Below are 27,736 nucleotides of genomic sequence, written 5' to 3'. Positions count from 1 at the left end.
AATCTCTAGAGTATGGCTTTGTTCTAGTCTCCTGCCTGATCACATTCTCTCCTTTTTTCTTTCCTCTTTTTTTAAAATCCTCTTCTTTCTTTTTTCAAACTACTTCTTATGTTATCAATTCCTTTTAGAAAATTCTTTATAATTTTCATCTTTACAGTCATATCCCATCGCTTCATCATATCAACCCTTATTTTTGTACATATGTAAGTTTTTCTTTCTTTAAAATTTAGGGAGGCACTTTCTTCTAACAGACCAAAATACACCCAAATTCTACTGTGTGGCACTGTTCTATGCACCAGCCTGATCATATTTGCTCATATTCTGCTTTTTTTGTTTTGTTTTGTTCTGTTTTTGTTTGTTTTTATCTTTATCTTTTTCTTTTTTTTCCTCTTTCTTTCCCTTTCTTTTCCCTCGGTTTCAGGTCTTTTCTGATTTGATTAGACTATATTTTCTGGGGATGTTGTTACCCTGTTAGCATTTTGTTCTCTCATTAATCTATTCTCCTCTGCACAAAATGACAAGACAGAAAAAATCACCTCAACAAAAAGAACAAGAGGTAGTACCGACCGCCAGGGACCTAATCAGTACAGACATTAGTATGACGTCAGATCTAGAGTTCAGAATCATGATTTTAAAGATACTAGCTGGGCTTGAAGAAAGCATGGAAGTCATTAGAGAAACCCTTTCTGGAGAAATGAAAGAACTAAAATCTAACCACGTCGAAATCAAAAAGGCTATTAATGAGGTGCAATCAAAAGTGGGGGTTCTCACTGCTAGGATAAATGAGGCAGAAGAGTAAATCAGTGATATAGAAGACCAAATGATGGAAAATAAGGAAGCTGAGAAAAAGAGAGATAAACAACTACTGGATCACGAGGGCAGAATTCGAGAGATAGGCGATACCATAAGAAGAAACAACATTAGAATAATTGGGATCCCAGAAGAAGAAAGAAAGAAAGAGAGGGGCAGAAGGTATATCGGAGCAAATTCTAGCAGAGAACTTCCCTAATTTGGGGAAGGAAACAGCCATCAAAATCCAGGAGGCACAGAGAACCCCTCTCAAAATCAATAAAAATAGCTCAACACCCCGACATCTAATAGTAAAACTTACGAGTCTCATAGACAAAGAGAAAATCCTGAAAGCAGCTCGGGAGAAGAGATATGTAACCTACAAGGGTAGAAACATTAGATTGGCAACAGACCTATCCACAGAGACCTGGCAGGCCAGAAAGGACTGGCAGGATAAATGCAGAGCACTAAATGAGAAAAATATGCAGCCAAGAATACTATATCCAGCTAGGCTGTCACTGAAAATAGAAGGAGAGATAAAAAGCTTCCAGGACAAACAAAAACTGAAGGAATTTGCAAACACGAAACCAGCCCTACAAGAAATATTGAAAGGGGTCCTCTAAGCAAAGAGAGACCCTAAAAGCAACATAGACCAGAAAGGAACACAGACAATATATGGTAACAGTCACCTTACAGGCAATACAATGGCACTAAATTCCTATCTTTCAATAGTTACCCTAAATGTAAATGGGCTAAATGCCCCAATCAAAAGACACAGGCTATCAGACTGGATTAAAAAACAAGACCCATCGATATGCTGTCTGCAAGAGACTCATTTTCGACCCAAAGACAGCCCCAGATTGAAAGTGAGGGGGTGGAAAACCATTTACCATGCTAATGGACACCAAAAGAAAGCTGGGGTGGCAATCCTTATATCAGACAAATTAGATTTTAAACCAAAGACTGTAATAAGAGATGAGAAAGGACACTATATCATACTTAAGGGATCTATCCAACAAGAAGATCTAACAATTGTAAATATCTATGCCCCTAACATGGGAGCAGCCAATTATATAAGCCAATTAATAACAAAAGCAAAGAAACACATCGACAACAATACAATAATAGTGGGGGACTTTAACACCCCCCTCACTGAAATGGACAGATCATCTAAGCAAAAGATCAACAAGGAAATAAAGACTTTAAATGACACACTGGACCAAATGGACTTTACAGACATATTCAGAACATTCCACCCCAAAGCAACGGAATACACATTCTTCTCTAGTGCCCATGGAACATTCTCCAGAATAGATCACATCCTAGGTCATAAATCAGGTCTCAACCGGTACCAAAAGATTGGAATCATTCCCTGCCTATTTTCAGACCACAATGCTTTGAAACTAGAGCTCAATCACAAGACAAAAGTCAGAAAGAACTCAAATACATGGAGGCTAAAGAGCATCCTACTAAAGAACGAATGGGTCAACCAGGAAATTAAAGAAGAATTAAAAAAATACATGGAAACCAATGAAAATGAAAACACAACTATTCAAAATCTTTGGGATGCAGCAAAGGCAGTCCTAAGAGGAAAGTATATAGCAATACAAGCCTTTCTCAAGAAACAAGAAAGGTCTCAAGTATACAACCTAACCCTACACCTAAAGGAGCTGGAGAAAGAACAGCAAATAAAGCCTAAACCCAGCAGGAGAAGAGAAATAATAAAGATCAGAGCAGAAATCAATGAAATAGAAACCAAAAGAACAGTAGAACAGATCAACGAAACTAGGAGCTGGTTCTTTGAAAGAATTAACAAGATTGACAAACCCTTGGCCAGACTTATCAAACAGAAAAGAGAAATGACCCAAATCAACAAAATCATGAATGAAAGAGGAGAGATCACAACCAACACCAAAGAAATACAAACAATTATAAGAACATATTATGAGCAACTCTATGCCAGCAAATTAGATAACATGGAAGAAATGGATGTATTCCTAGAGATGTATCAACTACCAAAACTGAACCAGGAAGAAATAGAAATCCTGAACAGACCTGTAACCACTAAGGAAATTAAAGCAGTCACCAAAAATCTCCCAACAAACAAAAGCCCAGGGCCAGATGGCTTCCCAGGGGAATTCTACCAAACATTTCAAGAAGAATTAATACCTATTCTTCTGAAACTGTTCCAAAAAATAGAAATGGAAGGAGAACTTCCAAACTCATTTTATGAGGCCAACATTACCTTGATCCCAAAACCAGACAAAGACCCCATCAAAAATGAGAATTACAGACCAATATCCCTGATGAACATGGATGCAAAAATTCTCACCAAAATACTAGCCAATAGGATCCAACAGTACATTAAAAGGATTATTCACCACGACCAAGTGGGATTTATCCCTGGGCTGCAAGGTTGGTTCAACATCCGCAAATCAATCAATGTGATACAATACATTAACAAAAGAAAGAACAAGAATCATATGATCCTCTCAATAGATGCAGAAAAAGCATTTGACAAAGTACAGCATCCTTTCTTGATCAAAACTCTCAGAGTATAGGCATAGAGGGTATATACCTCAATATCATAAAAGCCATCTATGAAAAACCTACAGCGAATATCATTCTCAATGGGGAAAAACTGAGAGCTTTCCCCCTAAGGTCAGGAACGCGGCAGGGATGTCCACTATCACCACTGCTATTCAACATAGTATTAGAAATCCTAGCCACAGCAATCAGACAACAAAAAGAAATAAAAGGCATCCAAATCGGCAAAGAAGAAGTCAAACTCTCACTCTTTGCAGATGATATACTTTACGTGGAAAACCCAAAAGACTCCACCCCAAAACTGCTAGAACTCATACAGGATTCAGTAAAGTGGCAGGATATAACATCAATGCACAGAAATCAGTGGCATTCCTATACACCAACAACAAGACAGAAGAAAGAGAAATTAAGGAGTCGATCCCATTTACAATGGCACCCAAAACCATAAGATATCTAGGAATAAATCTAACCAAAAAGGCAAAGGATCTGTACTCAGAAAACTATAAGATACTCATGAAAGAAACTGAGGAAGACACAAAGTAATGGAAAAACGCTCCATGCTCATGGATTGGAAGAACAAATATTGTGAAGATGTATGTCAATGCTACCTAGAGCAATCTACACATTCCATGCTATCCCCATCAAAATACCATCCACTCTTTCCAAAGAAATGGAACAAATAATCCTAAAATGTGTATGGAACCAGAAAAGACCCCAAATAGCCAGAGGAATGTTGAAAAAGAAAAGCAAAGCTGGTGGCATCACAATTCCGGACTTCCAGCTCTATTACAAAGCTGTCATCATCAAGACAGTATGGTACTGGCACAAAAACAGAAACATAGGTCAATGGAACAGAATAGAGAGCCCAGGACCCTCAACTCTATGGTCAACTAATCTTCGACAAAGCAGGAAAGAATGTCCAATGGAAAAAAGACAGTCTCTTCAACAAATGGTGTTGGGAAAATTGGACAGCCACATGCAGAAGAATGAAATTGGACCATTTCCTTACACCACACACAAAATTAGACTCCAAATGGTTGAGAGACCTAAATGTGAGACAGGAGTCCATCAAAATCCTAAAGGAGAACACAGGCAGCAACCTCTTCGACCTCAGCCAAAGCAACTTCTTCCTAGAAACATCGCCAAAGGCAAGGGAAGCAAGGGCAAAAATGAACTATTGGGACTTCATCAAGATAAAAAGCTTTTGCACAGCAAAAGAAACAGTCAACAAAACCAAAAGACAACCGACAGAATGGGAGAAGATATTTGATACAGGGCTAGTATCCAAAATCTATAAAGAACTTATCAAACTCAACACCCAAAGAACAAAGAATCCAATCAAGAAATGGGCAGAACACATGAACAGACATTTTTCCAAAGAAGACATCCAAATGGCCAACAGACACATGAAAAAGCTCTCAACATCGCTCGGCATCAGAGAAATCCAAATCAAAACCTCAATGAGATACCAACTCACACCAGTCAGAATGGCTAAAAATAACAAGTCAGGAAACGACAGATGTTGGCAGGGATGTGGAGAAAGGGGAACCTCTACACTGTTGATGGGAATGCAAGCTGGTGCAACCACTCTGGAAAACAGTATGGAGGTTCCTCAAAAAGTTGAAAATAGAGCTACCATACAATCCAGCAATTGTACTACTGGGTATTTACCCCAAAGATACAAATGTAGGGATCTGAAGGGGTACGTGCACCCTGATGTTTATAGCACCAATGTCCACAATAGCCAAACTGTGGAAAGAGCCAAGATGTCCATCGACAGATGAATGGATAAAGAAGAAGTGGTATATATATACAATGGAATATTATGCAGCCATCAAAAGGAATGAGATCTTGCCATTTGCAACGACGTGGATGGAACTGGAGGGTATTATGTTGAGCGAAATAAGTCAAACAGAGAAAGACATGTATCATATGACCTCACTGATATGAGGGAATTCTTAATCTCAGGAAACAAACTGAGGGTTGCTGGAGTGGGGGGCGGTGGGAGGGATGGGGTAGCTGGGTGATAGACATTGGGGAGGGTATGTGCTATGGTGAGCACTGTAAATTGTGCAAGACTGTTGAATCACAGATCTGTACCTCTGAAACAAATAATGCAATATATGTTAAGAAAAAGAAAATAAAGAAGAAGATAGCAGGAGGGGAAGAATGAAGGGGGGGAAATCGGAGGGGGAGACGAACCATGAGAGACGATGGACTCTGAAAAACAAACTGAGGGTTCTAGAGGGGAGGGGAGTTGGAGGATGGGTTAGCCTGGTGATGGGTATTAAAGAGGGCACGTTCTGCATGGAGCACTGGGTGTTATGCACAAACAATGAATCATGGAACACTACATCAAAAACTAATGATGTAATGTATGGTGATTAACATAACAATAAAAAATTTTTAAAAAATACAATAACTAAACTGATGAATTCAATAGAGTTTCCAAAGTAGACCCAGCAATACAGAAGAAAGAACCAGTGCCCTAGAGTATAGGACATGGTAATTACACAGTCATAAAAGCAAAAGGAAAAAGCAACGAAAGAGTGAAAAAGCCTATATGAATTATGGGGACATTATGAAAGGAAACAATATCCACATTATGGAGATTCCAGAATGAGAAGAGAAAGGAACAGAAAGTATACTTAAAGCAACAATGGCCGAAAACATCCAGAAGATGGGGAGAAAAATGGACATCTCCATGTCTTAGGCCCAAGGGACCCCAAATAGGTTGAACCTGAATAGAGTTACAGGGACACATTATAATTAAATTGTCAAAAGCCAAAAACAAAGAAAGAATTTAAATAACAGCAAGAGAAAAGATGGAAGTTACATACAAGGGAACCCCCACAAGACTACTGACAAATTTCTGAACAGAAACTTTCAGGCAAGGAGAGAATGGGATGGCATATTTAAAATACTGAAAGAGAATAACTGTCAACCAAGAATTCTACACCCCATGAAGCTGTCTTTCAGAAATGAAGGAATAAGGACTTTCCTAAACAAACAAAAGGAGTTCATTACCATCAGAACTTCCTTACAAGAAATGCTAAAGGAAGTTCTTGAGTGGAAGTAAGAGTAAAATACCATCATAAAAATATAAAAAGATAGTATAAATCTCACTGGTAATGGTTTAAGTATATAGTCATAGTTAGATTCTGCAATATGGTAATAGTGGTGAATAATTCACTTACAACTCTAGTTCACAAGTATAAAAAAAACTAATGTATTAAAAATAACTACAATAATCTGTTATTAATTACACAATATAAAAAACACATAAATTGTAACAGCAATAACCTGACAGAAGTAAAATTGTCAAGTTTAAAAATTCTACTGAAGTTGTTATCAGCTTAAAATAGCGTGTTACAAGTTTGAAATATCTTATGTAAGCCTTATGATAACCACAAGGAAACAACCTATAATACTTACACAAATAATATGATAAAGAAGTCGAAGTACAGGGATGGCAAAAGACATCAGAACTCATAAAAAGCAGGATAAGAAACAAAGAACAATTAATCTATAAGATAACCAGAAACACCCAACAGAATGGCAACAGTAAGTCCCTCCTGTCAATAATTACTTGAAACAGATTAAATTATCTAATTAAAGGACATAGAATGCCTGAATGGATTTTTTTAAAAATCCAACAATATGCTGGCTACAAGAGACTTCACTGAGAGTGAGGGATAGAAAAGGACATTGTAATTAAATGGTAACCAAAAAAAGCAGGAGCAGCTATACTTACAACAGACAAAATGAATTTTCAACTACAAATGATAAAGAGACAAACAAGATCATTATATAATGATGAAGACGTCATTACATGAAGATATAACAATTATAAATAAGAGATGTTTAACTCTAGAAAACAAACTGAGGGTTGCTGGAGGGGTGGAGGATGGGGGGATGGGGTAATTGGGTGATGTTAAGGAGGGCACTTGATGTTATGAGCACTGGGTATTACATGCAACTGATGAATCATTAAATTCAACCCCTGAAACTAATAATACAGTATATGTTAACTAAATTGAATTTAAATAAAAAATTTAAAAAATAATTTTTTTTAAAGGTTTTTATTTATTTATTTGACAGAGAGAGGCACAGCGAGAGAGGGAACACAAGCAGGGGGAGTGAGAGAGGGAGAAGCAGGCTTCCCGCCGAGCAGGGAGCCCGACGTGGGGCTCGATCCCAGGACCCTGGGATCATGACCCGAGCCGAAGGCAGACGCTTAGCGACTGAGCCACCCAGGTGCCCCTAAAAAAATAATATTTATGTGCCAAACACTGGAGCTCCTAAATGTATAAAGCAAAAACAGATATAAAAGGAGAAATAACAGTAATACAATAATAGTTGGTTACTTTAATGCCCTACTCTCAACAATGGATAAATCATCCAGACAGACAATCCATAAGGAAACAGCAGATTTGAACATTAGACACCAATAGAGCTAACAGACATACACAGAGCATTTTATCCGACAACAGCAGAATTTACATTCTTCTTGAATGCATACTGACCACATTCTAAGATAGATCATGCATTAGGCCACAAAATAAGTCTTAGCAAATTTTAAAAGACTGAAACAATATCAAGTATCTTCTCTGATCACAATGGCATGAAACTAAAAATCACTAACAATAGAAAAACTGGAAAATTCACAAATACATGGAAATTAAACACTCTCCTGAACAACCAGTGGGTCAAAGAAAAATTACAGGTGGAATTTAAAACAAAGTTTGAGACAAATGGAACTAGAAACATATCAGAATTTATGGGATGTAGCAAAAGTAGTTCTAAGAGGGAAGTTCACAGTAATAATACATTAAGAAGCTAGAAAGACCCCAAAGAAACAACCTAAATCTACACCTTAAGGAGCCAGAAAAAGACAAACCAACTAATAATGTAATGGCATTGTATGGTGACATATAGTAGCTACACTTGTGATGAGCACAGCATAATGTATAGACTTGTCGAATCACTATGTTGTACACCAGAAACTCAACTATACTTCAATTAGGAAAAAAAAAAAAAAAAACTGAGCCCAAAGAAAATAAGAAAGATTAGAGCATAAATAAATGAAATAGAAAACAGAAAAACAGTAGCAAAGATTAACCAAACTAAGAGTTGGTTCTTTTGAAAAGATAAACAAAATTGACAAACCCTTAGTTAGATTAACCAAAAGAGAGAGAGGGAGGGAGGAAGGGAGAGAGAGAGAGAGAAAGGACTTGAATCAACAAAATTATAAATGAAAAAGGAGGCATTACAATGGATACCACAGAAATTCAAAGGATCATTAAGAGGCTACTATGAACCAACAATACATCAACGAACTAGACAACTTACAAGAAATGGAAAAATTCTTAGAAATGTACAATTTACCAATACTGAATCAGGAAAAAATAGAAAATCTGAATGAGGAAAAAATAGAAAATCCGGAAAAACAGACTGATTACTAGTAAGGATAATGAATCAGTAAGCAAAAACCTCCCAATGAAGTAAAGTCCAGGACCAGATGGCTTCATTGGTGAATTTTACCAAACATTTAAAGAAGAATACCAATTCTTCTCAAACTCTTCCAAAAAATCAAAAGAGCAGGGCACATTCCTGAACTCATTTTACAAAGCCAGCATTTATCCTGTTACCAAAACCACAAAAGGACACTACTAAGAAAGAAAACTAAAGGCCAGTATCCCTGATGAATACAGATGCAAAAATTATCAACAAAACACTAACAAACCAAAGTCAGCAGCACATTAAAAAGGATCATTCACCATGATCAAGTGGGATTCAAGGATGGTTCAACATATGCAAAATCAATGTGATACATCACATTAATAGAATGAAAAGAATCATATGATCATCTTAATAGACAAAGAAAAAGCAGTTAACAAAATTCAACATCCATTCATGATAAAATCTAACAAATTAGCCATCAAAAGAACATATCAACATAATAAAGGTCATATATGACAATCCTGCAGTTTAACATCATCCTCAATTGTGAAAAGTTGAAAGCTTTTCCTCTAAGATCAGGAAAAGACAAGGGTGCACATTCTCACCATTCCTCTTCAACACAGTACTATAAGTCCTTGCAAGAACAATCAGGGAAGAAAAAGAAATAAAAGTCACTACAAAGACATGTAAAAGGAATTGCAAACAAAGAAGTAAAACTGTCTCTATTTGTAGATGACATTACTTTATATAAAGAAACTCTAAAGACTCAACCAAAAAACTGTTAGATGTAATCAGTAAATTCAGTAAAGTTGCAGGATACAAAATTAACAAAAAAATCAGTAGCATTTCTAAATGATAACAATGAATTTTATGAAAAAGAAATCAATCCAAATTTCAATAGCATCAAAAGCAACAAAATGCTGAGGAATAAATTTAAGAAGTGAAAGATCTCTACTCTGAAAAATACAAGATGTTAATGAAAGAAACTGAAGAAGAAAGGAAGAAATGGAAAGGTATCCTGTCTTCATGGATTGGAAGAATTAATAGCATTAAAATGGCAAAAATACAAAAAGCCATCTATATATTCAATGCAATCCCTATGAAGTTGCCAATGACATTTTTACAGAAGTAGAAAAAAAACTCCTAAAAAGCTTCTGTACAGCAAAAGAAACCATCAAAAAAGTGAAAAGACAACCTATGAAATGAAAAAAAATATTTGCAAACCACGTATCTGATAAGGCAGTAATATCCAAAATACATAAAGAAACATTACAACTCAATAGCAAAAAAAAAGTAACCCAATTAAAAAATGGGTAAAGGACCTGAATACACACTTCTCCAAAGAAGATACACAAAAGGCCAACAGGTAAGTGAAAAGATGATCAACATCACTGGTCATTAGAAAAATGCAAATTAAAACCACAATGAGATACCATCTTAGGCCTGTTAGAACGGCCACCATCAAAAAGATAAGGGCTAACAAGGGCATAGATGAGAAAAGGAAACCTTGTTCACTGTTGGTGAGAAAGTAAATTGGTGCAGCCACTATGGAAAACAAGATGGAGGATCCTTAAAAAAAAAAATAGAGCTATCATGTGATCCAGCAATTCTACTTCTGGGAATATAGCCATAGGACAAAAACACTAACTCAAAAAATATCTGCACCTGCATGTTCATAGCAGCATTATTTATAATAGCCAGACATGAAAACAACCTCAGTATCTTTTGACCAATAAATGGATAAAGAAGTTATGGTATGTGTGTATGTATGTATGTGTATGCATGTATGTGGTTACTACAGATGGACGGTGCAGAGAGGAGGAATAGGAAAAAGGTGGTCAAAAGGTACAAGCCCCCAGCTGTAAGAACAAACAAGTACTAGGGATGTAATATGCAACATGATGACTATAGCTGACACTGCTATACAATATATAGGAAAATTGTTAAGAGTAAATGCTAAGAGTTCTCATTATAAGGAAAAAAAATGCCCATTTTTTTCATTTCTTTTTATTCTCTCTATAGGAGAAGATGAATATTAGCTGAACTTATTGTGGTAATTTCACAATATATATGAAAATCAAACCAGCATGCCGTATGCCTTAAATTTATACAGTGATGTTTATTTCTCAATAAAACTAGAAAAAAATTTATAAGAACCTAACAAAGATTTTGCTAGACTTATATTGTAAGAAACACCACCAATTCAGACTAAAAAGAATAGGGATAATTTCTTTTAGAATGAAAAGAAGTTATAGGGCCCCAAATGTCTATAGATAGGAATCAGGCTTAGAATCCTACTCAGCTACAACGATGGGCCATCTTTATGGAAAAAGAACAATGAACCAGAAGTTAGAGGCAAGAGCCATAGAGAAGCATTCGCAGGGAGTACTCTCAAAGTGGGATATTTTTCCCCCTGTGGAACAAAGGGAAATCAGAAAATGTGTTTGCCAAGATTTCAACATTGTCATGCATCAGTGACTGCTATGTCCTTTTAGTTTTTCCTTTTAAATAAGAGTTTCTATGAGGGTTCTTCTTTCTGTGTCTCCTCATTGAGTCTAAAAATGTGGCAGAGCAGATAACTTGTGTCCTTAGTTCACAGGTTTTCAAGTTTGAGAGGACCAAAATTCAAGGAGCTGACAAAAATGTACCCAAGGGGTCTCATGTATCTCTAGACTTAATTTAGATGACAACATCCTTGTTATGAAGCCTAGAAGAAACCAAGATACCCTTCAGCTGGGGAATGGATTAAAAAAAAAAAAAAACACAACTGTGGTATATCCAGACAAATGGAGTATTATTCAGTGTTGAAAAGAAATGAGTTAACAAGTCATGAAAAGACATGGAGGAATCGGCGGGGGGGAGGGGGGGGGCGGGCGCACCTGTGTGGCTCAGTCGGTTAAGCACCTGCTTTCACCTCAGGTCATGATCCCAGAGTCCTGGGATCGAGCCCCACATGGGGCTCCCTGCTCAGCATGGAGCCTGTTTCTCCCTCTCCCTCTGCCTGTCTCCCCTTGCTTGTGCTTGTGCTCTCTCTCTCTCTCTCTATCTCTCTCTGTGTCAAATAAATAAATAAATAATTTTTTTTTTTTAAAAGACATGGAGGAACTGGAAATGCATATCACTAGGTGAAAACCACTAATCCTAAAAAGCTATATACTGTTGGACTCCAACTATGACATTCTGGAAAAGACAAAACTATAGAGACGACAAAAAGACAATTAAAAGGGGAGGATATAAATGGGGGCAGAGGTTATATGGGAAATCTCTGTACCTCCCTCTCAATGTGGTTTTAAACCTAAAACTGGTCTAAAAAAATAAAGTCTTTAAAAACGTTTTTAATCTTAATGTTATAGGTATGCATAAGATGTAACATAAAACCACCCTCAACTCATCCGATCTCATTTTCCAAGATGCTTTGGACTAAATATGTTTTTATTCTGATTGACAGCAATAAGTCTAACTACCATGGTTACACTTGTACTTCTTGGTTTATCATCTGTAACAGTATCTATAGGAGGAAGGAAACTTTGAGCCCTAAAGGAAAATAAATGAACTTAGAGAAACTACCACAATCTAACCACATTTCCTATTTTTGCTGATAACATTATTATTATTTATAGATTCTTAAATGTCTATTTTGATTCATCAACTTTGAATAGCACTTCTTGACTCCCCACTACATATGATGAGGAAAATAACAAATAGGCAGAAATCAAGACTCAAAATGAATTCTAAGAAGCATTTACCTTGTTCATAAAGTAGCTTCATATTTGAATCTTTGCAGGCAACCAGATTGTTGAGCAATGCAATCACACTTTGCATGGTGTTACCCAGAATGTTCTCCTGATGTTCCTGCAATAGATCACAATTTCCATCATAACTATACAGAATTGTAATTACATCATGATAGAGACAAATGATCAAATGACCTCCATCCCTTCATTCTTTGCACAAGGTCAAATAATTATCTTTCTCTGCTTTAATGAAGCAGATCCTTCTGCGTTAAGGCACTCCCACTCCCCATCAGTGTGTTAAGTCAGCTGGGAGGCAGCATGAACCCTTCAGAGCACCAGCGCTGCTGCATGCAGTCCCCCACGCACAGCTGAGTGACAACCACACAGCCCTCTGGGCTTTAGATGGGGGACAGGGGAGTCAGAGTGACTAGGAATCAACTACATGGAGCTTAGGAGACCACACTTGAAAGTGAACTGAGATCACAAAATAAAGCTACCACGTCTCAGAGTGACAAAAGCAGCAGAGTGACCAGGAGACCCCTGATGGACACGTGGTTTCCAACGCTTACAAAAACACCAGCACTGCATCTGGCTCTGAAGCTGCTCTGTCGCCAGATGTGTACCTCCCAGCAACGCCAGCCACTTGATGTTCCGAGTCGCACCATCTAGGTCTTCGCTTGGTCTGAGACAAGGAGTTTGCTTTCCAAATACCGGTGCCTAAAAATTTCTACCTTTCTTGAGAAACACACTTAAGGGTGGATGTTCATGTTTGAATGTTCCACTGACACCGATTTAAGAAGATGAATAAGTAAGCGATGGTCTGCCACCAATTTCATCCAATTATTCATACAGTTGGTTGGAAGGAAAGGGTGATTAATAAGCACAAGATGACACAACATGTTATTCATGATAAAGTAACCAACGATACATAGGAAACCTATTCTAGTCAAGAAAAGAGAAGCTAATAAATCTTTTTGGTTTTCTTTCTTTTTTTTTTTGGTCCCATTCAATAAAATAACACATTTTGCTCCTTGTTCAAAGACCAGCCTGTCAGCAAATACAGGGCAGTTTCACTAGCGATAAATCCATTGTTCCTTCAATATACACATTCCTTATGATTAAATGTACCTCTTCTTTGATGCTCTTGGTAATATTTTTGCCTCCCTGTGAAGCCAATACTTCAGTTTTCCCTTGTACTTATGGGGTGAGTGCCACTTGCTAATATAGGCATTTCCTTTAGTACAAAAGCCAACTATCCAAACCCCCATTACCCCTGAACACTACAAATCCAGGACTGTCCCCTGGCCAACCAGGTTCTCGGACTCCTGACCTGAAGGTTCTAGAGTCCCTGCAAAATGAAGGCTTCTGCCAGCCCACAACTCAGTCTGCAGAGGGGCATAAAGCCAAGGTGCACTCTGATCATTAAAAGCGCCAGCCAACCATACTACTGGGGGTCTCCAGGATAAAGTATCTGATGGAGGAAATAAAAGAGACCAATAATCCTATAACCAGACGGGGAGAAATGGTTCTTTTTCTTTTCTAACCATTATCAAAACATTGTTGTTGGATTTCAAGCCATTCATACACTATGACTTTTGTTTAATATAAAGTGAAGGCTTCGTAAAAATTATAGTAGAGAATTCTATTTACGCACTCTTCTCTCTTGTAGATATATATGTGCTTCCTACATAGTGTTGGGGAGGAAGGGCATGGAACAGAGTCCTTGCTCCTGCTCGAGAATATGCCGCAGTTCTCCAGGGGGTATTGAGACAGCTACTGCTATGGCTCAGGTCATCATTTCCCCCACAAAGAATGAAATACATGCGAAGAGCAGTTGAGAAGGCATAAAAATGAGTTAAACACACTTCCATTAACTTCTATCAAATTGGTTTATTTCATTTCTCTTAGCAACTTTAATAAGATTTGTTCTTGCTGTTCACAACTGTATTAGCCTACAGGGGATAAATGATGCATTGAAAAACACCACAGTTACTTAAAGTCAGAGTAGAGGATTATATGAAGGGAGAAAACAGGGGGGTAAATTTGTGGGGCCAGAGTTGTTCTCAGGCACTCTGCAAGCCTGGTGTAAAGACAAATGGGAAACTCAAGTTTGGTTCAAAGACCACAGGCCAGAGTAGGAGGGGAGGGATGATCCCGATGAAAGACTGGGTCCCCATTAGATGCTCCTCTAGGACAGCCCCTCTCCCCAGAAAGCTATGACTGAGTTCCAGGGTAAAAAGATTGTGACAGAAGGCTAGGGAAAGTCCTGATGTCTTTTTTTTTTTAAATCCCCACGGCTCATGAATGAAAGCAAGGAGTCTACGCCATTGGCACCTCAATACATGCAAGTAAAGCAGTGTAAGGAGAGAGAGCAGCAGCTGATGACTTGCAACAGGGCCTTTGGCACAGGGTCAGGGGCCCAGGCACCAGTGGCCTCAGTGTTGATCTTGGCCTGCGGAGGAACAAGGCAGTGCTGAGAGTTTGCTGATGGGGCACTGGGTGCCAAGGCTCGTATCCCAGGCATGTGACCTATGTCACCATTGCATCTGATCCTCACAGAAACACTGAAGTGGCTGCAGGTCTCCCCTTGCTACAGATAAGGCCACTGAGGTTGGCGAGGTGAAGTGTAACTTGCCAGGAATCAGCCAGCTCTTCAGCGGTGAAGCTAGGACTGGGTCTGTGGGATGGCGGAAGCCACGCACCTGATCACCATGCAGCGCTGCCTGCTGACCCACAGTCACGGGGCACAAGGAAGGAGAGACGGGGGTCAGAGCCAACAGCCCACCAGCACATCCCAGCTTAACCCATACCACCTGAGGGCCCATGGGGTGAGGTGGCAGGCACGTAAAGGGGCCCAGAGCAGGGGGTGGAAAAGCTGAGAAATACTGAATTGGGGCAGCTCTGGTAGCGCTGCCCTCCCTGTGCCACCATGACTGGCATCTCTTGGCTTCATAAGCGTCCTCTGTAGATACCACAGTGCTCTAAGGCATAGAACGCAGGAAGCAAGATGGAGGTGCTAGGCAACTCCAGAAAAGAAAAGAATAAGCTGTTACTCCAAAGACTGGAAATACATACCTTGAGCCCCCGACCACAGCCCCACTGCTCAGACACTCAGCATGAGCCTCGGCGGCCGGGTAAGAAAGGCAGCCGAGCTCATCAGAAAAGGCATCGCCGACCGCGCACAAAGCCACAGAAGGCAATCGCACTGCATTTTAAGATTATGACGAAAAAATCCTTTATCCATAACCCATCAATAAGCACAGCTGACCTAATTTGTGTGCCTAATGCCATAGTGTGCGGACATTTAATAAACAGAGCACTTGAGAGTTCTAATAAAACACAGCATTTGCCAGTAGAGATAATTAGAATTGAAGCAGCAAAATTCTAGTGTTTGGCAACATAGATGAAACAACTTCATTAAAATGTACAGCTTCGGCAAATGAAAGGCAGGGGAGCACTGGACCCTGAAGAATCAGCCTTGTCAAAACTAATTGCTTCAGTGCTTATAGAGGACAGCTCTGAACTACCAAGGGCACGGCAAGGAAACACTACTGAAAAATGATCAGCCTTCCCAGAGCGGTTTCACTGTAAACAAAGCATTATACTTCCCTCTAATATCTGAGGACGGAAATGGCACTAGGGACGTCAGATGGCCAGACTCAAAAGTTTGGCAGGGCTCTCAATAGTCAAGGCAGGAAACACCTTTAGCAATAGAAACTCACAATGAGCCACAGTCACTCTCTTTTGCCCTTGGTGTGGGGTCAGGATTCTAAAGAGGGCAAATTAAAAGACAACCACTGGTCCCCAGGGAGGTTGGAAACCAAGAGGAGGCAGAAAAGCAGAAGCACATGCAAGAGTTATGAACGTGAAATCTATAATCTCTGGCAAATAAACACAGGGCACGTCCTACTCAACACACAGTGAGATCACATTTCAGGGGAAAACCTTTTTGCACGTTGCACTACAGGATGCTAGTCTACTGCACATGTTCTGGGACATAGTACAAAGGTGACAGAGACAGAGTGTGTGTTTGCTCACTTTCCTTTTTATGCTTTCTCTCATACAACTAGATTCCTAGACATCTGGAGCCCACAGAAGACTCTTCAGAGCGTTCAGATGAAATAAATGTATTGGACGGAGCGGAAGAGGACATTTTTTCATATTACTGATTTTTCACAAGGCCGTACCACACACAGCTCCAACTCAATGGGATCTAAACTGAACTCATCCTGTCCTTTCCCCTCACACATCGTCCTTTGGCTTCCTGTCTCAATGAAGGGCTCTACCATCTGTCCACCATGCAGCCATAAATCCTGGAATCACCTGGGGCCACTGCCTCTCTCCCGCCTCCCACATCCCATCCGTGATAAATTCCCCTTGATTCTCCCCAGGCCCCCTCTTGAAGCTCTCCCCTCTGCCAAAGATAAGGTGGGGACAGTTTGTCCCCTGTCTCCACTGCTCCTCCTGTCCTCCACTGCTAACCAGGCTCCTCCTTCTCGAGTGGCAAGACTCATCCCCATTCCTAGGGCTTAAATCTGGGGCCTGCAGGCCCGGGGAATATATTAGAGTCCACTGTAGGCCCAAGGTAGGGGGGCCATTGCTTCCCACCACCCCGTTTGTCCAGAGCCCCAGGGGGATTCAAAGGCCTGAAGGGAGGGAGGGCCATGAGAACCAAGGGATGGCAGAAGCAAGGGTACTGTAGCTCCGTTGCTCTCAATCCCACAGAAGTATCATGTTAATGATTTTGGAAACACTCTGATTTATTGACCCAAATTCTGACTCCTGTGGGTAAGGAAAAGGGAAGGGAACAAGGTGAAGGAACACAAATTTAAAATTAATCTCCACTAATTTACCTCATAAATAAATACACACACACACACACAGGATTTCCTGGGAAGCAAGGCCAGGATTTGGGCATCCGAAGCTGGAAAATTTGGGGTGTTATGAAGCTGGGGCTGGGGTAGCTACCACTGGGCATTTGCTCTGCCGGTTGTGAAACAGTCAAATAGCCCCTCTGTCCTCTGGTCAGGGCTGCTGGGGGCTTAGCAGCCTCCAAGGAGGCTCAAGGAGAACCTCAAGCACGCTCTTCCCCATCTGTAGCCAAAGATGTAGGACGCTCTCACCCTATAAGCCTGGAGGTACAGAATTAAGTCTCTTCCTTGATTTGGGTCATCATCTTTCTGATTAAAAGACATGAGAGAAAAGAATTTAAATTTTTTAATTTGACTGACAGATAGTATAGAGGCCCTGTAGCTGCAGCAAATACAAGTTCTTATTTGCAATACGTTGCAGCTGACACAGAAGGGAGGCTGTGGACCAAACGGTACCATTTGCCAATCAGTATGCTGAGTTCAGCCTAAGAATTCCAGTCCTCGCTCAACACCAATGGCGGACTGCTGGGGATGCCCTTCTGTGGCAGGTTAACTGTGTCACTTGGCTTGCTCAGCCCTCCTGCTCTTTCACGTTATTTAAGCTTCTAGCAGGAAACTTCCATCCTCCCTCCTGGTTCTCAGTAGTGCCCTACTCCTCAAGGCAGGTGCACTGGGTTGGAGCCAATGCTACTCAGGCAGGAGAGCCCTGGCAACGGAGAGAGAGCCCTGGCAACGGAGAGAGATGGCGGGAAGCAGCCAGGACCAGCGTCCCCAGGGATAGACTGCACCCCTTTCCTGTGTCTGCCTGGGGGGCTGACAGACAGGCCAAACTGCCCCACAACACCCTATCCAAGCCAAAAACGGGCCCCAAGTAGGGGGACAAATGAGAAAATATAGGTGTGCATCCAGACACACAACTCCTTCCACCTTCCTGTCACATCCCTGCCACTGTCCAAAGTAATAGATAATAATAAAATGTTACAAAAATAAAGCCTTGGCAAACTAACATTCACTCTTAAAAATTCAGGCCAGATGCTGTTTGCTGAAGCTGGGGTAGGGGGGAGAGGGCATGGGGAAGGCTATCCTTCTTGTTGGACAGCACCGACGTGACCTTCCTTTGCCTGACTTCATCATTGCACCTACTGTATACAGTAACCCGTGGTTCATCCAGTCCTCACCTGATGCTGAGCCCCTGGAGGGCAGAACTGGGACTTTTAATCAGTCCCCAGTGTGAGGTGCAGTGCCTGGTATGCAGAGGCCTCTGGTAGATTAACAAAGAAACAAACTGGCTCAAAGCTGCTTAGGTGAATACAGTTGGGGAAGGGATAGATAGCTCATGGGAGTCTCCTTCAAGGAATTACCTTGTCACAGACTAGGTAATTGAATTGTCTTCAATTAAATAATTGATAAATACTTATTGAACAATAAAAATAATCTTCCTCAAAAAGTCTAATAGGTACATACTTTTTGAATATTTGCAATAAATGATAAATTCAGACCTTTTCACTTTAAATAAAATACATAAAATCTCTCCCATGTGAAATCGTTATCAAGGACTCATGAAGCACTTGCATCAGCATGGAAAATACATACTCCAAAAATCCTGAAAGATGCTGACACAATTTTTTAAAAGATTTTTTATTTATTGAGAGAGAGAGAGCATGCACAAGTTGGGGGGACAGGCAGAGAGAAGGGAGAAGCAGACTCCCTGCTGAGCACAGGACCCAAAGTGGGCCCAATCCCAGGACCCTGAGATCATGACCAGAGCCGAAGGCAGATGCCTAACCAACTGAGCCACCTGGGCACCCCGATGCTGACACAATTTTAATGGCACTCTCTGTTAAAAGTGATCGCTCACTTGGGACACCTGGATTCAGTGCCCTTAACACCTCTTTGCTAGGTCAGCTAGTGGTAGGTGAGCTACTCCTAAGGACATGGGAATACCTCAACATAATACCTACTGGCCCTCACACCCCCAAAGCACACACTGTCTGGATCCCATTGGATCTTTCAACTAGTTTTTGTTGCACAGGACTATCTCTAAAGTGGCAATGAGACCCTAGCCATCTCACCGTCTGAGTTGAAATTTCAAAGAAGGAGCACCTTTCTCCAATAAATTATTCTGAGCAGGTAACAAATCAGACATCAGGGGAACTGCAAATACATACACTGGGTATTTACAAACCAGCAGCATAAGGCAGCCCGGATCTTTGTCACTCACCCTGGAATTTGGTGCACTTGGTATTTTATGCATGATCACTTCTGTTCTCAATCTCCATAACTGAGGGCAATCAGCTTTCCTTTTCTTAGACTCTACTTAGATAATAACAGTTATATTTGTATAATCACTTTGGAACATTCAGTACGCTCATTTTTGGCCACACAATGATAGAAACTATACCATCTTGGAGAATACATTGGTTGTAATAGGATAAAATCATCTGAGGAATTTTTCATCTCCTAGATAATAAAAAAAAATGCCAGCAAGGACCCAGAATATTAACTGGAATTTGAAGATACTCTACTATAAGCATAAACTGGGTACAAGCATAAAAGTGTTAATGTGGATCATGCTGGACAACCATGGGCAGGGTAAAAGGGTCTTGTGATGGATCAAGAAACTCACAGACCCTGAGCAAAGAGCAGGGCATATGCTGGGAACACAGGAAAAATAAGGAGATTCCGGAGGAGTCAGATTGACCAACTTGACCAAGGAAGAATGTGACCATATACTGGCCAGTTCCATTTCTGAAACCTAGAAGGGGAAAGGGGACTATTGAGAGCTTAAATAAATTTCTTAGACCAAGCCAGGCTGGTCTAAGGACCTTATCAGCTGAAACCTGACCCCCCTCTTCAATATCTATTCTGGGACAAATCCCTTTGGGGGTCTTGGCTGTATGCTGGACAACCAAGACTCATCTACAGAGTGCCCATTTGCTCACATCCACTGCTTCTGGATCAAAGCAACTGTCCCACCAGTCCCTGGGAAGTTCCTTAAGCTTAGGAATGAGGGAATAGGGAGGAAGGGAAAGGGAAGGGTATGGGATTTTCATATTTTTAATTCTTGTACCCCCAATAAATGAGCTTCAGCTTTAAGAAATTCCATATCAAGATGGCTTCATTAAGTTTTCTTCAAGCAGGTCAAAGAGAAAACCATAAATCTGAGTGAGTGCTAAGAAGGGAAGGACAAAAGATAGAAGGGAGAGACTGGAGAGGATGGGAAGGAAGAAAGAGGGACCACTGGATTTCCTCAAGAAAGAGAAATGAGCCCAGAAAGGATAAGCTCAGGATGCAACCCCAAGTATACAGGTGCTAAAACAAAAACTCTCTGCATCACAGGGTACCTCAATCAGGAACTAAAAGTCAGTCAACTGACCTATTATGTGTCCAACCACTGGGTATCTCCAAATAAATGCTGACCAACATTTCAATGGGATGTGCACAGAGACAACAACAGCTCGGGTCCCTGCCCATTGGCACTGCCTAGTGTCAGCCCCCAGGTGACCCGGACCATCTTCAACAGACAGGGAGAAGAGGAGCAAATGATTCTGTTTAACACCAAGCACTTCAAGCTCTTTCTCAATTCATGAAACACTTGTACTGGGACTGTCTTCTTGCTACCACACTCTCACCTGGCCACCCCCCATTGCCCCCATGGACATATGGAATAATAGTGTCACAGCCCCTTCTGTGTATGAATTCTGATGAGCTGCAAATGAAAAGATGTGTGGTCCCCTTGGGCAAACTGGCTGACAATGGGATCCTCCCTTCTGATGGCTTGCATGACAATGGATGAGCACAGGGGAATGTTGTCCAGTCTGTTTGTGTGGGGTGCACGGAAAAAGGGGCACTGATCTTTAAGAAAGCTTCCCTGAGCTGTCCCTGAGCTTCTGGGACATGCATACACCATTCACAGAGGACTGGAGTCTATTCGTCACCAATTTTATTGGCTAATCTTAGAATCTCATCTCTCAGGGCACAAGTAGCATGTTAAACAACCAAACCAAACACACACATGAACACACACAAAAAAACCTGTCTTGGAAGTTGTTAGGGAAAGTCATCAAAAAGACCCAGGGCACTCGGAGGCTCCCATCACCTCCCAGTCCTTGGAATGTGGGTTCTGCTGGCCTTTCCTGCTCCCAGAGGCTGCCCCTAGAACACACCCTTGAGATAGTGATGTGGTGTTGAGAACACCTGCATGGTATACGTGACTGAACCCCGGTAAGGCCTCTATATATAAACTTTTAACATTTGGCAGGCGGTGCAGAGATCCACTGTCTTGCTGCCCAAGACAAGCCTCATATGTAAGTCCCCTTTGCTTATGAAATGGCCATCTACCAACCTGGAGTGGCCGGCCTGTTTCTTCCATCTCTCCCTGCCCTGCCAGCGCCAGGGTTGGTTTCAGATTTCACCCAGGAAGCTCCCTAGAGGGTTGTGACCCAAAAGCAGCAGGAGGAGAAACAACCAATATAGCTTCAATTCTGAAACATTTCACATGACCATGCTCTGAATAATGTAGGCTCTGGCGCTGCATCAGAATGACTCCAACAGCAATGACTTTGAGCCACAGCATCCAAGTCATCATCACACAATCCATCAAGGGCAGGGCACGAGGCAAAACCTCGACAGCTGGAAACGTCATTTGAAGCCATACAGAGGACAGAGAGCTCTTCCCCGCCAGCAACGGAGGGGGACAGAGCACCCAACTCATCATTTTGCACCAGCTGCCACATCCAGGGGCAGGGCTGGGAGCTCCACTGGAAACAGGCAGAAGGGAAAGCCCTGCCCCCGACACATGCAGATACAGGCAACCAGGGAGAGGTGACCTGCTGGAGTTTCAGGCTAACCTCCAAGGTCCTCTTCTGCTTTAACATCCTTCCATACTAAACCCAATGCTGCATCTGCCAGCAATGGAGAGCATACGATGGAATAATTCCTAAGAGTTATTTGAAATGGAACCAGGAGGACATTGAGGAGGTGGGGTTCATGCATATCTTCTGTCTCAAATTCTCAGAGGTTTCTTTTCTTTTTTACTGAACTCAGCTAAAAGTCAAGGAATCTACTTATGTTATAATGGACATAAATGGATTTTCTGCCCAACATTAGCCCTAGCAACCAATCACATGTAGATTAATGTAGCTGTAGATAAACCAGCATCAATCACCTTTTCTTCAATACAACTTACGTAAAACTTCTCTTCCCAACTTATTTTTTTATTTTTTTAAACATTTTATTTATTTGAGAGAAAGAGGGAGAGAGAGCACAAGTGGGGGGTGGGGACAGAGGGACGAGCACACTCCCCACAAGCGGGGAGCCCAACTCGGGGCTTGATGCCAGGACCCTGAGATCATGACCTGAGCCAAAATCAAGAGTTGGCCACTTAATCAACTGAGCCACCCAGGCACCCCCTCTCTTTCCACTTTAAAAACTCTAACCTCCTTTGTCTCTCCAGAGCAGGTTTTCGATTTCAATCAAACCTGTGTCTCCTGGATTGTAATCCCTAAGACTCCCAATAAAAGCACATATTTTGTTGTGCAGCTTACAGTTTTGTCTTTGACACTTCTCAAAGAATATTTGAAAGAGAGGTTAAATAATATCAAATAATATCAAATTATATCAAATTCCTATGCTTTCCTATAGTCAAACAGAACAGTTCTCCACAGTCTCAAATATTTACTTGTGGATTGTAGCAAAGATCACTCAAATAAAAGTTTTAGCACAAGACAAGTAACCCTATCCCCATCTTTCCAACCTGCACTTAATCAATCTAAAAACAAAAGGTTGTTGGGTGAAACAATTTCCTCAGAATTTTGCCTTTCTTCAGCCCCTCAAAAGAATCCTAAATACCACATGCCACCTGAGTTACCATGAAGTCCAACTTCATCACATAAATATTGGGGGGGGAGGGAGAAAAGGATAGGTTTATGAATTACTATCCTCCTAATCACAGGATTTCACAATATAGATAACAGAACGGACTCAGAATGAATGTAAGCTCCCATATTAAAAAAAAGTGGTTTTAATGTGAATTTGCATAAATTTTAAAATGCACACAAACATATATACACACAAACAGACCTGAAAACCTTTACAAATATGTGAACAATTTGATTATTCATTATTTTGAGTAGTCTGCCCAGTTGATATCCTTTTATATTACAGAAAATAGTGTATACTATTTTGAAGGTAAAAAATGCATGATCTCCTCTGCACACAATTGAATGTCATTCCTTCAACAATCTATACTAAAGACCAGCCCACGTCAGGCCCACTGTAGATCCTGATGACACACCCCAAACCTGCACCAGACACCTGCCCTTGGGGAGCTTCCCATCCAGTGAGAGCGCAGGGAGACAGAATGGGCTGAGAGAAGTATGCTGATTGTGCTAACACATACTAGGGAGTGAGATCCTGGTGAGCTGAGAAGACCAGAAAAGGTTTTAGGCAGGAGATGGGAATGGAGCTGGGTGGGAAGAACCAGCAGGCTTACAAAGCTCTAGAACTTGGGGAAGGGCACAAACCACAGGACTTGGGAACTTGAGGTTGACAGAAATGAGACATCACAAAGGCACACTGAGGCTGATGACTCTGAAGACTTGGCTAAGACTTTTGGAATCCATACTAAATCTCAGCTAACAAGTGCCTGGGTTAGTAATTTCTTTTGGATTCAGTGGAGTTAAAAACAAACTAGATATATTTGAATTAAAAAAAACTAAAAACTAGAAATACACTGTTGCTGTAACTCACGGATATAAATTAGTTACATCACCCCTGCACAGAGTGGGCAGGAGTGGCTCTGTGTCATCCTCAAGGTCAGCTACTCAGGGCCTGCTCCCTGCCGGCTTCTCTCAGCTCCTCACCTCACCTGTGGCCAGTCTTCATCACCTGACCTCAGCACCTTGTCTTCTGCTTGTACTCGGCCCTGCGGCATGGACTTGAGACTGAATCTAAAGTAACCAGAGTCTACCTCTGGCTGGAAAGGCCAGCACTCTATCTCCTTAGTGACATCAAACAGAGGGCGCAATACTTTCTGGAGATTTTTCAGATGTGCGGATTCTTACCTATCCCTACCTGTGAAGTTCTACCATGTGTAAAGGGCTAATACTGTTACCGATTCTGTTACTATCTACAAATAGGATTTAGCTGTGGATTTAGCTCTGGATATGCTTGAGGGCCAATTATTTCCCCCTTGTAAAGCGGCATTTGCCGGTTCTGGGTGATGGCTGAAAACTAGACTGGGTACATACAGAGGGATGTGGATATACCTGAAGCCAAAAGATAACCAGAGATATTCTTAAAATTTCTCAGAGCTTCTGCACTTCAGAGACATTCATCAGAAAGTCTCAGTTTTGTTTTCAACTCTGGAATCAAACTTCTTTTGCATGAAAGCTCTTAGATAATGATACTTATAAGTTTTAAGAGATCAGGTTAGGAAGAGAATACAAGAGCCTCTGGATGTGAGACATTGATATCAAATAGCAAAAATGAAAGAACAGTATATTATTTGCTGTTTTTGTTTTTTAATGGAACTCACAGGCTTCCATGTGCTCCCCACAAACGCCTCAAAGTTGCCGTGTGGCTGGAAACCTAAATGAAGTCTCAGAAAAGATAATGGAGCTTTAATGATGGAAATAGTAAGAAAATTAAATCTAATCATGTTCCATTAAGCACGCTCTTAGCTCCCATTTTTACTAAATTATTTTAGTATGATTTTGCCTCTGTCTATTGAAATAACCTTTTATGGCAATTTGATTTGCAAGCATAAATAAGTCTCATTTACTTTCCACTATGAAACCCTGCGGGATTAATAAGAAGAGATGGATCATCTAAAATCTTACCCATTCTGCAATCAGGAAGTAACCATTCAGGGAGATGGATACTTTGTCTAATATTTTATATTTAGATCTGTGTGGAAAAGCATTACACTATAATTAGGGTCTCATTCAACAACAACATATCACCTGCTAGAGGGACCATCTTCAACCAGCCTTGGCTTCCATACCAGCCCTGAAAGGGAGCCACAATTGTCCCCACTTCCTGTGCTGGTGGGTCACCTCACCTCCTCAGACCTTATTCCTCAAGCTCATCCTCTTCCCCCTGCTCTTTGATGGACTTTTATCATGTTTAGAGTGCTTTGCTACTATTGGCCAAAACTGCTGGAGTGTTTGCTTCCAGAAGGATGCTCCTGCATAGCTACCTAGATCTGTGTTCTAGAGGACAGTGACAAATTGTAAGCAATCATGCATCTAGGAGTATGCAAACATGGAACACAGCAAAGGACAATGGGAGTGGTTCTTCAATTCTGAGCTGTGCAAAGCATAGAACCACCTGTCAGAATATGCAGGTGGGGTTTTAAATATTCTTTCCAAAGCACATTTACTTCCAAAAAGTGTGACAATGAAAAAGCTATGAAGTGTAACTAGAATCACAATTTGCAAATTAGAGGAGTCTCTGGGCCCAGTCTTGATCACTTCTATCAAGATTTAGAGGATTTAGGCGGGAAAAATCACATTCAGCAGGAATGATAACTATGGGAAAAGAGGCTGGGAGAATGTCACACAAGGACCAGACATGAATCCACACCTATATTCTATTCTAACTCTGTATTCAGGACTGAAGTACACAAAATACAATAAAGAATGAACTTATGAAACCAATTTCAACTACAGACCATAAAACTAAATAAGGGTATAAAAATTATTGACATGTCTGCACCCAGTAATACAACAACTCTCAAACCAGGAGAAGCAAGGAGAAATACACAGAAACACACTAATAATGGAACACTATATTCACTTCCCTCAATCTAAGATGATTAAGGAAAAAAAATTAGTAATGTATATCTTATACATACAGGATATATCTTAGAAATATATATGTTATAGATACATGCCAAATTCTGAACCCTATGGAGAATAACTGTTTTCAAATGCACAGAGAATTCATGAAATGTACCATAGCATATACAAAAAAAAATCAACAAATTTCCCCAAAATAGAAATTTATTCATTGTACTAATACTAAAATTTATAAACCAAACAAGTTTCTATTAAATGCAATTTTAAAATTCTTGAGGGAAATACAGATCAAAATTGAAAACTTTTGTGAAAATACATATAATGAAAACATTATACATTAGAATGCAGTAGATACTGCTTATAAGTTTATAAGATGAAAACATAGCATTAGATACAATAAAAATACTACAATAAAGGAAGTATTCAATTTTTAAATTCTAGAAAAAATGAAGTTACTGAAAGCAAGCAACAGGACGAAATTTAAAAAGATAAAAGCAGAATTTAATCAATTAGGAGACCTGTGCCTCTACTAGGATATATTAGGTCACAAAGGCCAATATTGCCTTAGAACAACCAGAAAACCCCACATAAATTATAAAATCATATTTGTAGAGATATCAGACAGCTACAGAAGCACCAAGAAGTAGGTGAACTAAAGTTCCAGAAAGTAGAGAAATTTTCCAATGTCAACTGATGCTTCCATTTTTTTCCTGCAGGGGCATTTGCTGGTTCTGGATGATGGCTGAAAATTGGGCTTAGTACATACAGGGAGCTCCACTGAGGGCATGAGAAACTGGCAATGGTTTTAAAGCTTGTATGGGGCTGGAATAACAAACAGGAAATTTAAGGGGCCTCAGACAAAAACAGCATCCCCCCAAAATTTGATGGTTGCTACAGGAGGCTGATAAGATGGACAGAAAAATCTATAAAAGATGGAGTAAAATCTCCCACTGTTCGTGGTACCTAAGAAACAATGACCATTCAGTTACCCTATGTCTTTTCATTGGAGCATTTAGTCCATTTACATTTAAAGTAATTATTGATAGGTATGTACTTACTTCCATTTGTTACTTGTTTCATGGTTGTTTTCATAATTCTCAGTTCCTTTCTTCTTCTTGCTCTCTTCCCTTGCTGTTTGATAGCTTTCTTGAGTATTACGCCTAGATTCTTTTCTCTTTTTTGTGTGGTTACCAATAGGTTTATATATAAAATCTTATATATATAGAACTCTATATTAAGTTGATGGATGCGTAAGTTTAAATCTATTCTAAAAGCACTAAATTTTTATTCCCACTCCTCATTTTATGTATATGTGTGATACTTTACATCCTTTTATTTTGTGAATCCCTTGACTGATTTTTGTAGATATAATTGATTTTACTGCTTTTGTGCTTTAACCTCCATAGTGATTTTACAAGTAATCAATCTACAACTTTTATTATGTTTGCATTTATCTGTGAAATTCTTCCCTTTCATAATTTTTTTTTTACTCCTAATAATGGCCTTTCTTTTCACTCAAAGAATTTTCTTT

The 27,736-nt window shown here is 40.3% G+C and overlaps 1 protein-coding gene across 1 annotated transcript in view; it reads right to left on the bottom strand.

Moving 5' to 3' along the window:
- Nucleotides 1-27,736, bottom strand: part of ULK4 (unc-51 like kinase 4) — a 607,678-nt gene that overhangs the window by 269,683 nt on the left and 310,259 nt on the right. The window contains exons 32-34 of the mRNA XM_044912620.1: nt 25,782-25,826; nt 22,129-22,131; nt 12,546-12,651 (exon numbers count right to left, since the gene is read on the bottom strand). Coding sequence (XP_044768555.1) covers nt 12,546-12,651; nt 22,129-22,131; nt 25,782-25,826 — 154 coding nt within the window. The remainder of the gene's footprint in view (nt 1-12,545; nt 12,652-22,128; nt 22,132-25,781; nt 25,827-27,736) is intronic.

This window comes from Neomonachus schauinslandi, chromosome 1 (genome assembly GCF_002201575.2).
Source record: "Neomonachus schauinslandi chromosome 1, ASM220157v2, whole genome shotgun sequence".
Lineage (NCBI taxonomy): Eukaryota > Metazoa > Chordata > Mammalia > Carnivora > Phocidae > Neomonachus > Neomonachus schauinslandi.
This window is presented reverse-complemented; position numbering and strand designations above follow the sequence as displayed.